The 15210-nt window shown below is 48.1% G+C and overlaps 1 protein-coding gene across 2 annotated transcripts; it reads right to left on the reverse strand.

Annotated features, from left to right (window-relative positions):
* Nucleotides 1–531: 531 nt before the first annotated feature.
* Nucleotides 532–14459, reverse strand: DRD3 (dopamine receptor D3). 2 transcript variants are annotated; one of them, XM_030234686.2, is made up of 6 exons: nt 11902–12439; nt 6886–6998; nt 5550–5692; nt 4305–4501; nt 3085–3430; nt 532–2261 (listed from the first exon to the last, which is right to left on the reverse strand). In XM_030234686.2, the coding sequence occupies exons 1-6, from the start codon at nt 12334–12336 to the stop codon at nt 2065–2067; spliced, it is 1431 nt and encodes a 476-aa protein (XP_030090546.2). In that variant the 5' UTR covers nt 12337–12439; the 3' UTR covers nt 532–2064. The 2 variants fall into 2 exon arrangements, with proteins under 2 accessions (XP_030090546.2, XP_050833304.1); XM_050977347.1 differs by lacking the exons at nt 4305–4501; nt 5550–5692; nt 6886–6998 and adding exons at nt 12454–12543; nt 14417–14459 and having other exon boundaries at nt 11902–12193.
* Nucleotides 14460–15210: the final 751 nt, after the last annotated feature.

The raw sequence follows: 15210 nt of genomic DNA on the forward strand, positions 1-15210 counted from the left end.
GGATCACTCCTTGAAGAACTGGTTCAAGTTCAAGTAAGATCAAACTGACCCCTGAGAGATGCTAGGCCAGGTCTTGAAATGGACCTAGTCATCCTTTAAAAGATCTTTCTTTTCATTTCCTCCTTTCTGACAATTTTTATATAAAGCAACTGGACTGGTGATCTCGGTTATGAAGCATCTTAATGAGAATTACTTGAGTGGAAATCTGTCCACAGTTGGTTCATTTGATTCATACCTCCTCCATCCTGTGTGCCGAGTGCCTCCCAAGCTATTCAGCATCTTTGAGCAGATGGAGTAACACTACTGCATGTCTGCCTGGCATAGCTGGCAAACTCTATTTCCAAAATTCATCTGCTGGAAGTGCTTACAGCAGCCTTTGATTTCTTTCCCAGTTGCAAGAAAATGCAAGTAATAATAAAGACGTCTTGCAGGTGTCCATGTGGATGATTTTTTACAGGGAAGGTGTTAAGAGGACTACGGATGACAAAAGGCTTATAGAAGGAGGTACATTAATCACAAAGATACCAAAACTTCCATTTACACTTGTGTTTATTGGGTTAAGGCAGTTACAATGCAGTATGGAGGGCACCTGCCCAGGCAAATGACACATGCTCTCCACAAGATCCTCCTCCCAAAACCTAGAAAAACCAAAGCAGCAGCTAGAGCTCTGGTAGGTGCTCTGGAAGCAGCGAACAATGGCCTTGGCTTCATATCAGGAAGGAAAGGAAGCCTCTCCCAGATGGAGAAGCTGAGGCATGAACACAGGCAGGAGCAGCACACAGAGTTATGCCCAAAGCTATCAAAAGAGCATGGCTGACAGCACAACTAAGCCAAGTCCTGGCAGTGAGAGCTGAAGCCTCTGATCCAGTACAGCAAGGAGCAAAATGGGAGAACCAAGCTGAAGCTCTCTGGCCCATGCCAGGTTTGTCTATATGAGGGGAAGAGCATTAGAATGCCCTGATAGGAGACCAGCTTACGGTACATCAGGACTTGTCTGTTTTTTTCTGGAGTTGCTAGGAAAGGAGACCATGGCCAGGCTGTATTTGGCCAGCTCCTGGCTGCTGGGATATACAGAGGCCATATGTGAGGACAAGAGTATTGGCAAGGGGCCGCAGGGAGAGTCCTGGGGCTGATCCCAAGGCAAACGTCCATTCTTACTGGGAGGAATGTTATGAAACAGCTCTCCTGCAGGTATGGGCTGTAACTGGAGCTATTGCAGCAGCAAAGTGGTACAAACCCTAAATCTAGCAGTGCTCCTATCAGGCGAGGAGCACAGGTGAAGATTTGTTCCAAGGAGATTGTGAACAAGTTTTGAGACAGAGTGCATGAAACCAGCTGGAAAAACAGGTTTGAAACTATGGCAGCTATAAAGAGCCTTGTTCTCTTGGTAGCCCCAGCAGACCACTGGGGGGTGTGGTAGTTAAGTAGTGGACAATCTATCACTGGTCCTTGGGTCAGGAGGAGAGGGGACCCTGGGGCAGTGTTGCACTTGTCATGCGAGCTAACCTACCAGAGGGAGAGCAGCCACCTCTCTACCTTGCAAGGAGCAGTAAAATAGAAGCTGGCAGCACAAGGGAAGATTTCATTTACAACTAGGGTGATTTTCTCAAGCACTTAGACTGACCCAGTTTTACAGGCAAACCTTTTGATGGAAACAATAGGAAAGTTGTTATTTCTCCATCAGTGCTCTTTTTCTAAGTTTCCTTGTCCAATTTTCACTCTTGGTTCCTGACTGAAGAGATCAGGATCCTTATCAAAGAAGCCAAGTTCTGTCCTCTTAGTAGGACTGCTGTGCATGAGCTGGGTGCCTCCTGCAGGCTGAGGTTCCAGCTGTGGGAGGGCAAATGCATTTCCAGCATGTAGCAGCAGAGATGAGAGATGCCATCTGCGTTTGGGTCGCACGTGCCCTGCAAGCCTGTCAGCTCCCAGGAGCGACGCTGTGGTGGCTGATCTGAGGCACACCCAGGGCTGTGTCCAGCACTGAGGGACTCACTGGCTTGTCCCTGTCTTCTTCTCCTCCCAGTGGGCTGCTGCAGACCCGTGCAGCCCGGTGTGGCCCCACAGTCAGCAGCAGAGGATCTTGAGGAAGGCTTTGCGGAAGTCAGTGTTGAAGGTTGTGTAGATGATGGGGTTGAGGGCACTGTTGACGTACCCGAGCCAGGTGCTGGCACTGTAAAGCCCTGGAGGTACGTGGCAGGATGGGCAGTGGGCATTGAGGATGTGAATCAAGAAGAAAGGCAGCCAGCAGACTATGAATGCCCCTGGGTTTAGAGAGAGGCAGAAAACAATCCGCAAGTTTAAAGCAGCAACTATTTGGAAAGGGGCCTGCACTGGCGACCTCTCTCTCCAGCCCCTCACTATTTCTCTATTTCCTAAACACTGAAGGCCACGTTTATTCCCAACATAGAGGGATTTGGCAAAAACTTTGGCTCCTTGGGACCAGCTTTGTGAATGTATGGGGCTTCAGAAGTGGTCTGATGACAGACAAAAGCAAGTGGCCACAACTTTGAGGGAAAGCCTCAGCTGCTTTAATCAGTTAGGATGAAGGCTGCTTTATTTTCCTGCTACAACTGAGTTAATGGGGGGGAATCAGTGCATCTAGCTACCACAGCAGGTGACTGGAACACCAATCTCCTGGCTTCTCTACCTAGCTGTATGAACTGGTTCCTCTGTGGCTCCTTGCCTCAGTTTCCCTTTTTGTAATCAGATTTAAGAGCTTCTGCATGTATGGAAACTTAGGATTATACCAGCCTTGCAATAGTAAAACAAAGGAAAAGGAAAAGCAAAGGTATTGGCTATTGCTCCCTCTAGCAGGGCTTGTTTGCCACTGATTTTAAACACAAGGGTAACAAAACATAGTAAATAAAACATTAACATACATGGCTCTCAACATTTGAGAGCATTATTCTAGATCCCTAAATGTCCCACTACTGTCTCTCCTGAGTTTGTGAAGCAGTAACAGCTGAAGCCAAGGCCCAGCTTGCATTTTTTTTTTTTTTTAAATCTTAATATTGTTATTAGGGGGTTCTGGAAGTCCCAAACCATCACCCCTTGCACCCCACAGGCAGAATGGCTCTCACTCACCCAGGACAATTGCCAGCATCTGTGTAGCCTTCCTCTCCCGCAGCTGGATCAGTCGGGGCTGCTGCTGGGCCAGCCTCAAGCTGCTGATGGTTCTACCATTGCTGAGCCTCCATACCTCCACTGCTGGCTTCGTGCTCCTCTTCCTCTCTTCCCACCTGCTGCTTTGGGTAGTCTCTGGTGCCTTGGTGAGGGATGCCTCGTGGCAGAAGCTTCGGTACCGCTGCAGGCTGAAGACAGTGAGCAACCTCCTTTTTGTAGACATCTCCTGGCCTGTGCATTTGAGCGAGAGACAGGGGGAAAAGGTGCCTCGGCATCTGTTTGGCAAAGCTTTCCTCTCCATGTGTTCCTGCAAAAGATGATGCCACAGAGGATCTGGAACCCATCCAAACTGCTCATTGGGCCAGAGGATGATGAGGGAAATTGTAAGAGTTATCCTTAGCCTCACTTGCCTTTTACATTGCACCATGTCCTCTGCACTGACCCAGGGATTACCCAGCAGTTGACAACACTTTGCCTCCATCCCACCAAGGAGAAGCATGAGAACAGTAAAAGCAGGAATACCTGCTCTGCTAACCTCCCATCTGTATTTTTGTGTTGGCCCTGCTCCCCTTAGCATCCCCACCCTTTTAATGTAGCTTCACTGTGCAAAAATGGGCAAAAGGAGTGGATATGCATGACCAGGTAATTCCTTTCAAACTGTTGTTTTCGTTCCCATGGTTGCAGATATTTCATCTAGAAAGGTCAGTGGAACAAATGTTGCATGCACCATGAGTACTTTGACCTCTTAAGTCTGTCAGAGGATTTTTTATTTTAATAACAGATGTTAAAGCCTGTGAAGCCCTGAGAGTGAAGGTTCATAGAACAAAAATCAATAAATGAAGACATTAAAATCAATAAATGAAGAAATTATGCAAAAAATGAAGACATGCATGGCTGAGAAAACCCTGCTCTGAAGAAATACTGAAGTAGGCTGTACTCTTTTCTACTTGCCACTTCTAGAGGGCAGAGATACACAGGGAATATCCTCTTTCTACGGGTCTGTAAAGGATTTAACTGGAGCTTCTGCACCTCAAATATCATGGTGTATGAGCAAAGGATGGGATGAAAACATGCCATGTCCTTCCTTATGCTCTCTGTTCTGTGTTTTAACCCTTTGAGGAGAAGAGAGGATGCAGTCCTCTCCTTTTTGACAGCTCCTACTGGGTTCATGTGGCTCTTACTTGGTGTGCATAACACGGTTTGGTGCTGGTGCTCTGGCTGCCCTGCCGGGTGAGGGTTCGCTTCTTTTGCCTCTGTCTGAGCACGAGGTAAATCCGGACATAGAGCAGCAGGGTCACCATGAAGGGAAGGTAGAATGACACCAAAGAGGAGTAGATGACGAAACTAGGGTTGGATATGGAACAGACACTGGGATCCCCTGGGGAGGAGAAGAGAGAGAGGAGTGGCTGAGCTGATTTAGGTTTAGTACAAGGAGGCTCTGGTGTGTTGGCAAAGTGAGACAAAAGGTGGCTGGGGGCAAAGGCAGTCTAAGGAGTGCAGATTATGCTCTGGCTTACCCAATTACCTAAGTGATGTTTAGGATGAACCCAACAAAGGGCCATCAAGGATTAGCAAGCATGCATCTGCCTGCTTTTCTGGCCAACAGCTCTGTTCTCTTCTCTCAGGTCTATTCCCATCCTTTCTCCTATTCCTTTGACAGCCTCTGAGCTGGCTAGAGGCAGAGTGTGCATTCACCCCTATCCGTCTGAACCAGGCAGAGGGGGGCAGCAGAATTTCCCACTCCCATCCCTTTCCTGCCTCAAGCACTGCAGAGAGGATGGCTGGGGAGCAGAAGCTTCTGCCTCTGACTCAGTGAGAAGGAAGGCTCCCCTGCTCCTCTGCCTCCAGGGAGATTGTGTCGCCCTAGCTAAGGGAAAGGAAAAAGACCAACCTGCTTCCAAGGTGGAGGCCAAGTTGTTTGCCCTCCTCAAGGGATTAGTTAAGGAAGCAGACAGCCAGCTGGATAGGAAGGAGGTCTTTAACAAGCAATGCTAATACGCAATCCTTGCTGTTTAGAAATGTGTTCCTGTATCAGGTTGAAACTGTGCTTCTGAACCTGCTGGTATCACAAGATGCCATTAAGTCGGGGGGTGTGGGTATGCTGTATGTGCTGCACGTTTTGCTCTCATGTGTGCTCAAAGAGATTGTTTGATGGGCATCTGAAGACCTGGACACCTTGATGGGCATTGATTTGGCAGAAGAGCAGGCAGGTTTGCCCTTTAGAGTGATAGTCACGTTCTGCCTGAGCAAATGGCAAGTTTATAAACATATGGGGATTTTTCTCTCCCTTCATAGTGTGGTTTTCAGTTCCTTAAAATTTCCTGTAACTTGGCAAATCTGCAGACCCATGTTAAATTACTTGGCCATACACAGGGCAGCTTCACTGCCAACCCTTCCTGCATGCTATTGTTCAGGATATCACCTACCTGTAGTATTGAAGCCAAAGAGGAGAGGGCATGACACTGCAAATGCCAGCATCCAAACTATCACAATCATGAGAGAGACTCTCCTGCAGGAGCTCTGCCCAGTGCTGTACTGGTACTGAACTGGTTTCACCACTGCGGTGTATCTGCAGACCAAACCAGCTCCGGGAAGAGAAGGTGGAGGAAGGAGGGAGGAAAAGGACCAGGTTTTTAAAAGGAGAAGTGAAAGCAGCACAGGGAACATGATGGTAAATGTGGTGAAGAAATAGAAGAGGAAAGTAGAGAAAATCAGATGATGGGATCAGCAATTTGTAGACATGGTAAGTGGGGCATCGTGGGGAGGAACAGAGGAAATTAGAGTTAGTTGGCAGCAGTGCAGAGAAACGCTCAGCAGAGCTCACAGCACACGAAGCTACAGGGTTTGGGCTACCTGATGAATCAAGAAACCCCAGGAAATCCCTAACCCTCAAGGCCCTAGAGTTATAAGGGGACTGCTGTGAAAGAGCACTCTCTGGAGTAACCACAAACTACTAAACTCTGTCTCAGCTGCCTGGCCTGACAGGCAGAGTGTTGCCTGGGGGCAGGTTGTCAAGGACCTTCAGTTGCTGGGGTGCTCCAGGAGATGCAGCTCAGCAGGGCAAGGATTTGGAAGGCACAGGAGTGTCATCTTTAGGAGAACCTGGGGGCTGTGTCTTGCAGACAGAGCCAAACTGAAATGGGGATACAGATTCCCATGGAGGAACACCGAACCAAAGCAGCACTGAGAGCTGCCATGCATTATTATCCTTGAACTACACATTACAAAGGTATGGCAGGCAGTATTTTTCCCTCCTCTCATTCCTTGGTCCCAGTAGGATCACATGTGCCAAGGTTTTGGCTCCCAGCCCTCAGCATTGCTTAAAATAGGCTCAGTTTAAAAATGCAGAAAACCAGAGCAAAGCTTGAGATTACACAGCAATAATCTTCATCTTTGTCTGTGAATATGGCAGGATTTTGTTTATTAAAGCTTCATGAGTGAGATCTCCAGAAGAAGAAACCCTCTTTGATACTCAGTGGGAGCTGGATGACCAATTTGGTTTTTGCCTTTAAAAAGCTTGAGGATGTTGTTGGCTATCTACTGGGGATGTTTTATTGCTTGTGTCTCCTTGCCCTCCAGTGCAGACCTCTTCTTGCAGAGCCACATTAACAGCAGTAGTGGCAGGGACAGACCTTCAGGGGTTTGTTGTCCTGAGGACACTGATGCTGTCTGTGCTCACCCCACTTCTTTGTCACTGCCCCACTGGGGCACAGGGCTGACCCCCATATCCAGACTGTCCCCCTGGATGCTGCTGTGTCTCACCTGTCAATGCTGATGGCACAGAGGTTCAGAATGCTGGCTGTGCACATCATTACATCCATGGTGACGAAGATATCGCAACCAATACGGCTGAACGTCCAGACCCCTCCAGTCACCTGCACCAGTGACACAAAACTGTCAGCCTTGCTCTGCACCAGGTCCTGACAAGTCATGTGTGAGGAGCTGTTCTCCTCCAAGTATCTCAGCGAGGAGCTCCACAGTGATGGGCAAAAGGAAACTGAGGCAATGTGTTGTGTGCAAGATAACACAGCAGTAGGTCGTGGGAGAAGGAGCCTCACTTTAATTTCAATCCTTTATGTGCTCTTACAGGGGAAGGCAGGGAGAAGAAACAGCAGCTATCCCTTCTCTCAAGGCCTAGCATGAAAAATTGATTTAAATTTGCTATCACTGTATTTATCCTTTGATTAATGATTATCTGAGAAAATCTAAGAGCTGAAAGTCTTTCTCAGCTTAGCTGCCAGAGAGCTCTTGCAGGCAGCGAGCTGGAAAAGTGCTGCAAATTTTTTGCATTTATGTATGAAACTGAGATCTGAGACTGAGGCTTCTCAAAAACCTTATTTGAATTCTTATCTCAGTTACATATTTTGATTATTGGATCTGAGTGAGAACTCACAGGCTACTCAGACAAAGGGGCTTGACTTGCTACCAGGCTGTTCTGGTTGTTTTTGATTTTTAATTTGAAGCATGTGGCTGTGGAAGCTCAGCCACAGCCAGTCTTAGCGATGGAGAAAAGTGGGTTTTGGAGCAGGCACCAAATTCTTGACAGTGACCTTTTTGATTGATAAGCATGTTCCATGCACTGGGTGGCCCTGCTGTCCTTGGGGTTGGGATGACAGCCGGATTCTAGGGAGGTGGTCTGCCTCAGTGCCCACTCCTTGTAGGAGATGGAGGGCAGGCTGCCTCCTTGTTCAGCTGCAAACAAACCCAGTCCTGTACTGAATGGGGGAGTAGGAGAGAAAAAAGGGGGAAAGTCCATGCTTGGAAGAGAGCCTGGATTTTGGCCTTCAGCCCTGTAGATCCTGCTGTTTCATCTGGGTCCAGGGAAGCAATCTGCAACTGCCACTAGTTTCTGGTCTCTCTGCTCACATTTAGACAACATCTGGAATACTGCACCTGGCTTTGAGGCATCAGTAGAGGAAAAACATTGATAAACAGGAGTGAGTTCAGTGGAGAGCCACCAAAACAATCCACAGGGGCCGGGCAGCAGTGAGCACCAGCTAAGGGAGCAGGACCTTTTCAGTCTGGAAAAGAGATGGCTTTGAGGGGTGGGAGACTAACAGACCTCTGGTGCCTAGTGGGAGGTTATTGAAAAGCTAAGTTGCTAAGAAGATGGAGCTGAGTTTTTCACAGCAGTGGTGCGGTGGGAGGACAAGAGGCAAGAGGAATGAGCTGGAAGAAAGGTGCAGACTGGTTATGAAGGTTACTTTTCTGACTACAGGGACAGTGGGACAGTGGAGCCAGTTGCTTGGTAAGTCCATGTAGGATCCATCCTAGGAGCTTTTCAAAACCCATTCAAAAATACCTATCCTAGACCATACTGGAGAGGGTGCCACGAGTAAGCTTGGCTGCTTAGGTCAACCCTGCAAGAGTTGGTGCCTAACAAGCATGCATCCCCTGCAATGAAAAGCACTTGCACAAATACAAAATTCACTCTGGGAGAATTATTTAAGAAATAATCCCAAGAAATGTAAATGGTTTTGATCTTGGCAGCATTCCCACACATGGGCACAGAAACTGGCTGAGGTGAGCTGTGTCTTTAGGGTCTCTGCTGGACCCAACTGCTACATTTCAGAAATCAGGTATTGAATGAGGCAGTCTTCCTTTAGCCCCTCTGACTCTGAATGAATGCAGGGGAGGGAAATGGGAATTGGCTTGCAGAATGCAGAAGGGAACTGTGCTTTCTTCTCCAGTTCTCTTGATAATGGTGGTGCTCCTTTGTTTTCTTATAAAAAAGTAAGTAAAGGGGGAAAAGTCAAACCAAAACCACCAAGCTTTTCTACACAGTTAGATGAGCTACAAAACATGCAGTCTGAAGGCTGTCCATCTGAGATTAGGGACCTTAATAGGTCAATAGGTTCAACTTCCTAAGAAACACTACACTGGTTTTACTTTAGTTTCAGATTTTGAGATCTAACTGACCACCTCAAAATATATTAAAAAAATTGCTGGAAGCCTTTGCAGTGGGACCCAGTAAGGGATGTTTCTGCAGATTGAGGTAAAAAGCAATGCAGTTTCTGTGTGAGCTGTGGAGTCTGAAGAATATTTCACCAAGCCAGTGGCAGGTGTTCACATGAAAGCCAGCTGCTGCTAACCCAGCAGATGAACAAGCACTTAACTGAGGGAGTTTCCAAGGTCCTGAGCATGTTAAAATGCTGAGCTCAAGAATGTGAACCATTAAAACTGAAGAAGGTGCTGGTGGGGATGGCTCAGAAGTGAGCCCTCTCAGGATGATGCTGTCAGATCACACCACCTGCATACTGCAGCTTGTGTAAGAGTATGCTTGACAGATCAAAATGTTTGGGCTTAAAACCCATTCTCACTTCCACCTGCCACTTCTGAAATGGGGAGCAGCTCTGCTGGAGTTGGTGAAGTAGTTAATATTTACCTGTGGGGTATACGAATTTATTCCAGAATGTAACAGTGAAGAAAAGCCTTTTTATTATATGCCTTGTTCAAAATTCTATTTCTGCTCTTCCTTTTATTGCTCTGTTCTAATCATCTTTGCTACAACAGCTAGAACCTGCTAGTCTGCATTCCTGGTTTTAATGTGCTGGCAGGGTACTTCTTCTTTATCCCTCTGGTGCTTTTTGTCCAGGAATCTCAAAGGATATCCCAGGTATTAATTGAATGAATCCTCACATCTGCCTGGGTGAGGTGGATGGTCAAATATTAATCCCTTACAGCTGATGAGAGCAAACTACAGAGAGCTGAGCTGATACAATCTCTCATTACCACTCAGTAATTTTGCAGCAGAAGAATGTCCAGGGTGAAATCCTGGCTCTATCAAACACAATGCTCAAGATCCCTATGGACTATTCAGGTTAGGTTTTCACCTAATCTTCCTGGATGACCAGTCTGCTTTATCTACAAAATTGTGGTGTTATTATTTTTAACTTCCAAACTCTGTAAGAAGCTTTCCAGTTGATTAATTTAATTTTTATTTTTTTAAACCTATGCTTATCCTCCACTCTCCTGAATTCTTAAAATAAACAACAGAATCTCCACAATTCAGATACGATCAGTGATGCTGCATTGAGGAGCACATGGATTGGAAAGTAGGAAACCAAGGTGCATCAGGAAATGGCAGGCATGAAAGTAGTGCTGTATCTAAGCAAGGTCCCTGAAGGGTTCTGTGCTTGAGAGCTGATGCCAGCTGCTGCTGGCTCCTGAAGCTGTGAGATGGCTGCTCATGGGTTTGCACAGTGGGAGTACAGAGAGAACTTTTGTGGTCAGGACTGCTGAGCTGCAATAACTCAGCTCTGTCCTCCCTCTGACACCACTCCAGTAGAGCTCCTGGAGCTCACAGAGCAGCTCAGGTCTCACTGCTCCTATGTGAGAGACAAGATGAGGAGCAGTGTGACTCCCACATGGTCTCAGCATGTTAGACCTCAGTGACAACCTTCTCCGGAGGCTTTCTTCCCTTTGGAGGTAGAACTGGATGTTGTGAGAAGCCTGAGAGGGTGTTCCCAGCCATGCTGCCGCATGTCCTCCATCTACGCAATGACTACATTTTAATGCCCTCAAACTCCAGTGGGGAGGATACCCTGATGACACTGTCCTGGAAACTTTGGTGAGCTTCAGCAGCCACAGCACCAGGGGTGGGTAAAGAAGAGGGCAGCAGTATTGGTGTGTCAGACCTACATGTTGGCCTCCAGAAGATTACTAGACACACTGCTAAGTAGCACTTCTGTGCAGAAACCTCCTTGAGATGAGGATTTTGAGGCTATAAAATGTTCCTGTTGCTGCTCTGTCACAGCCTTCCCAAAAGATTTCTCAGAAAGAGATAGTTCTGTTTGCATGATTGATAAAATAACACATTTCATGGCCACCGATGACTCTAAAAATGGAGTGTAAAGCAGCATTTAAATCTGAGGCATTCATCCACCTTAAACATCTCCATAAATAAGGGCCAGTTCTGAAGTCTGGTTTGGCAAACCTTCAGTAGATGAATAGGTATTCTACACAGTTTTAGGGACTGAATGATTTTTTGGCAATTTCCAGGCTCATGGTGTAGTGAAGCATGATGCCATTTCTGCTTCACTGATGGCATTGCTGATCCATAAACAGCAGCAAATATTGAAAAAACTTTGGGGCTTTTTGGACTGTTTTTTAAATCTTAGTCTTGCTGGAGTTCTAGAGCCCAGCTCTACAGGAAGTCCTGTGCAATGATAGGATTGGTAATTTGGGTTTGGGATGTGAATGAGTTCTTTTCTTTGTTGTCTGGATGACTCTTGCATCAGCTGCTTTGATTATCCAAGCTCCACAGATGGAAATAAGTCTTGAATGGGTCTACAAACACAACTAGGAAATGGACCTACTGTTGTGCTCACAAATCATGACCAAGGCATTGTATGGGGCAGAGGCTGCTCCACAGATGTGCCTCAGTCCCACCCTGTCCACAGCAAGAGTGAGTGCCAAGTATTTTCTAAAGCAAAGCATAATGTGATTTCATTAAGGATTGGAATGCACTTGAGCTGATAGACTATTCCAGTCTCAAATAAAACTTGACTTTTAATAATATTTTTTAGTTGCAATTAAACTGAAGAGTCTAATTCTATCTTTCTGGGATGGCTTCCTACACACACACACAGACACACTCTTATACCTTTTTTTTAAATAATTCCTTGTAGCACACCCAAGCAGTACACAGCCGGCAGGACAGCTCCAGGACTGTTCCACACAGATCAGTCTAAATGTTGCTACAGCCTTCATTAGGAACACGACCAGGCATGCAGTGATGTGGTTAAATTCTGCTGATCATTCCCAAGAGATACTCACCTCCAAGTACACCATCCATGGCATCACCAAAGTAGCCACCAGCAAATCTGCCACCGCCAAACTCACCACGAGGTAGTTGGTTGTGGTTTGCAAGGTGCGTTCCCTCAGCACAGCCAAGCAGACCAGCACGTTCCCAAAGATGATGGCCAGAATTAAAATGCAGTAGCAGAGGGCATAGTAGGTGTGTGAATGGGGCAGCTCAGGCTCTGTGGTGCTGTTTGCCCCACAGGGAATGGGGTCTGTTGTGTTAGGATGGCTGCCGGATCTGGTAAAGAGTGCCATGGGGCTGCCACTGCAAAGAGAAAGAAAGGACTGAAAATCAGAGCTCTGCAATGACTGTGGAAAACAGTGCCCCCTGTGGGTACTGGTATGATTTTTATATTTTCTGTATGAATTCTCCTTGAAGCCAATCAGAAAGGTATTTTTTCTGCTCATATACAGGCAGAGTTTTGCTTAAAGACCTGCTTGGTCTGTTATGTTCTTCACTGAATCTAAACCAATAGAAGAATGCAAGACTTCACCTCCTGTGTGCATGTGAAAGGTGGATCTTACCAACCAATGCAGCTGTTTGGAAAGTGGGCAATGGTTTTGAGAAGCACCAAAGTCACACCACAGTATAAGTCAGCTGGGCAAGAGTGCAGCCTGAAAGACAACAATTTGAAATGATGAGCAAGACCCAGCACAGCGACCCAAACATACTAGGGCTTGGCCAAAATTTGGAACTTATATATTTTCTTCTGGGAAGTATCCTCTTCTTTCTCTCATCAAAAAATGTCTTCAATAAGTTCACACACTCAAGTGCTTGGCAGCCTGGCAGCAAGCACCACCTCCAGAATTCCTCCTTTCCTGCAGCATCTCCCAACCCTTGCCTGCCTTGTAAAGAGTTGACTGCTGGTGCTGTTCCCATTCCATCCATACGGTGCTCTGTGTTTTCCATGCCTGGCCAGAAGATATGCTTCCTGTACTGAAAAGCAAACCAGCTTGATGTTTGGGATGAAATAATGGAAAGATGCTTGCAGGGTGCTCTGCATTTATTTTTCTTACAATAGATTCAAGTCTGTTCTCAGTAACCTACCCTTCCTTGACTTAAGAGGAGGATCTTTTTCCAGAAATATGAAAGCTGCTGTACTGAGGTTGTTCCATGACATTTAATGGCTTGTATCTTTTTTTTCCTTTGCTACTGCTCCTGTTGCCGAACTCATCATCAGTATGACAGGTATGAAAAACAAGGACAAAACACTGCAATACCACTGGTATAAATATTACTCTGTTTCACCTCACCCCTTGAACAGCAGCATGTGTGATGTACAGCTATGCAATGGGTATAAATTGCTCCAACCCCTTGGGATATACTCATCCTTAAAACTGTTGCCACTCTCCCCTGATGCTTTGTAGCTGGGAGGGCAAGGGTTGAATGAGAGGGAAACTGAACTTCCCCATGTCTTGTGAACACAGACCCCTCAGAACAAGGGTGAAACAATCTCTTATGGCTTGTGCTTGTCTCCTCTATCTTTCTTCTGCCTGACCCTGAAAAAGAAGCTAAGCTTTCCACTGGATCACGAAGATCTCTTGTAGCATGAGTGTTGCTGCTGGGTCCAGGAATGTTCATAAAGAGTTGAGCTGCAGCCACCCAAAGATGGGATTCATTTTACTGTGTCCCCTGCACAGACACAGTTTCCACTCTGGGAATTCTGTATTGTTGTGAGCCAGGAAAGGCTGGTACTGTAGTGCTGGAAAAAGCAGCTGCCTAAATAATAAGCAAGGCCACAACAGGGAATGAACAAAATATCACCAATAATATACATAACCAGAAGGCATAAGGCAGCCCAACACACAGTTTTGCTGTGGGTTTCCTGTCGTCTGTTTCTTATATTCATGAGCACTATTTTTGATTCTCACCCCAAAGTCAGTCTTCTCTACTGAGATCTGTCCCAGCCCTGCCAGGTCCCTCATCCCCGGACTGTCCTCAATGCCTCAATGCCCCCGCCCCCCCCAGTCCTGCTCACTCCACACCTGGCCAGGGTGCTGCCAATCCAGGCACGTACTAGTGTACCTGATACCCTCATAGAGGGGTGGCAGGACATCCACCAGCCTGGGGAACGGGGTGACAAACTGCCATGGGGACAAGGGTCGCGGCCGTGGGGAACGGCAGGGGGAGGGGAGAGGCGGTGAAAGGGACGCTCCTCCCGTGGGTCTCCGCTTCGGAGGGGTCCGGGTGTCTCTCCCGGCCCGCATGGCAGGTCCAGGTGCGGGAAAGGGTTCGGGGTCCGAGCATGGGGTCCAGGTGTGGCGGTGGCTTTGGGTTCCCGCTGTTCCGCGGCTCCCGCACCCGAGGAGCAGCGGGAGCTGTGCCGCACCCCGTGGTGCCCCCGGGCCCGGCTGCCGTGTGCCCCGGCGATGCCGCGGGGGGCCCGGGGCTGGGGCAAACCGGGCAAGGAGAGAGGCGGGGAGCTGCGGGAAAAGGGACTGCCGGCACCGGGCGGGAGGGGAGCGGGAGGCAGCAATCAGGACTTACCCCCGGCCCGTCGGGCCGTGCCGCCGCCGAGCAGAGCTTGGTCCCGGTCCCGGTCCCCGGTCCCGCTGCCTCCCGGCCCGACCCGCTGCCTCCTGCCGCCTTCCCGGCGCGGAGCCGCGGGGCGGGACCGGGCTGGCCACCTCCTCCCGCCCGCCCCCTGCCCCGGGACCCCGCGGTGCCCGGCGAGGAGGCAGCGGGACCGGGGCTGCGATCCCCGTGCCCTCCTCAGGTGCCCGAGAGGTTGTCCTTCGGCTGAAGGGGCGCGGCGGAAGGCGTCTGGGCGAATTTTGGCGCCGGGGTCCGCAGCAAGGGCGTGCTTTGCTGAGGGATGGAGCTGCTCCTGCCTGGAGGCGAAGCGAGGAGCTGGGAGCCCGGGGCGCCGGCGCTGCGGCCGAACGCGGGGAGATGCTTCGGCCGGGGCTGCTTGCCCAGCAGATAGAAAGTTGTCACTTAAAAAAAAGTTATCACTTAAAAAAAACCAAAAAATCCCACAAACAGTTGGAAAAAATTATCAAAGCAGAGATGATTTTAAGAAGGGAGAGGTTTAAAAAATATATATCTTTAAATAAACGTCCTTAAACCTGAGATGAAGGAGTCCACATAAGTGAGGAGGAAGTTGGAAAGGATACTAATATTGAGAAGCATCCTTCTCCAGGGACCACTGCCAGTAGGCACAGCACGAATGGCCAGGGCACGGCTACAAACCCTGCCACATCTCTGCAATGTGGCTTCCCTTGAGGTCTGAGTTCAAGTCTTCTGAGGCACAGTTCTCCTCACACTGTAGTCACTGGGGT

Source organism: Serinus canaria, chromosome 1, assembly GCF_022539315.1.
Source record: "Serinus canaria isolate serCan28SL12 chromosome 1, serCan2020, whole genome shotgun sequence".
In the NCBI taxonomy this organism is placed as follows: domain Eukaryota; kingdom Metazoa; phylum Chordata; class Aves; order Passeriformes; family Fringillidae; genus Serinus; species Serinus canaria.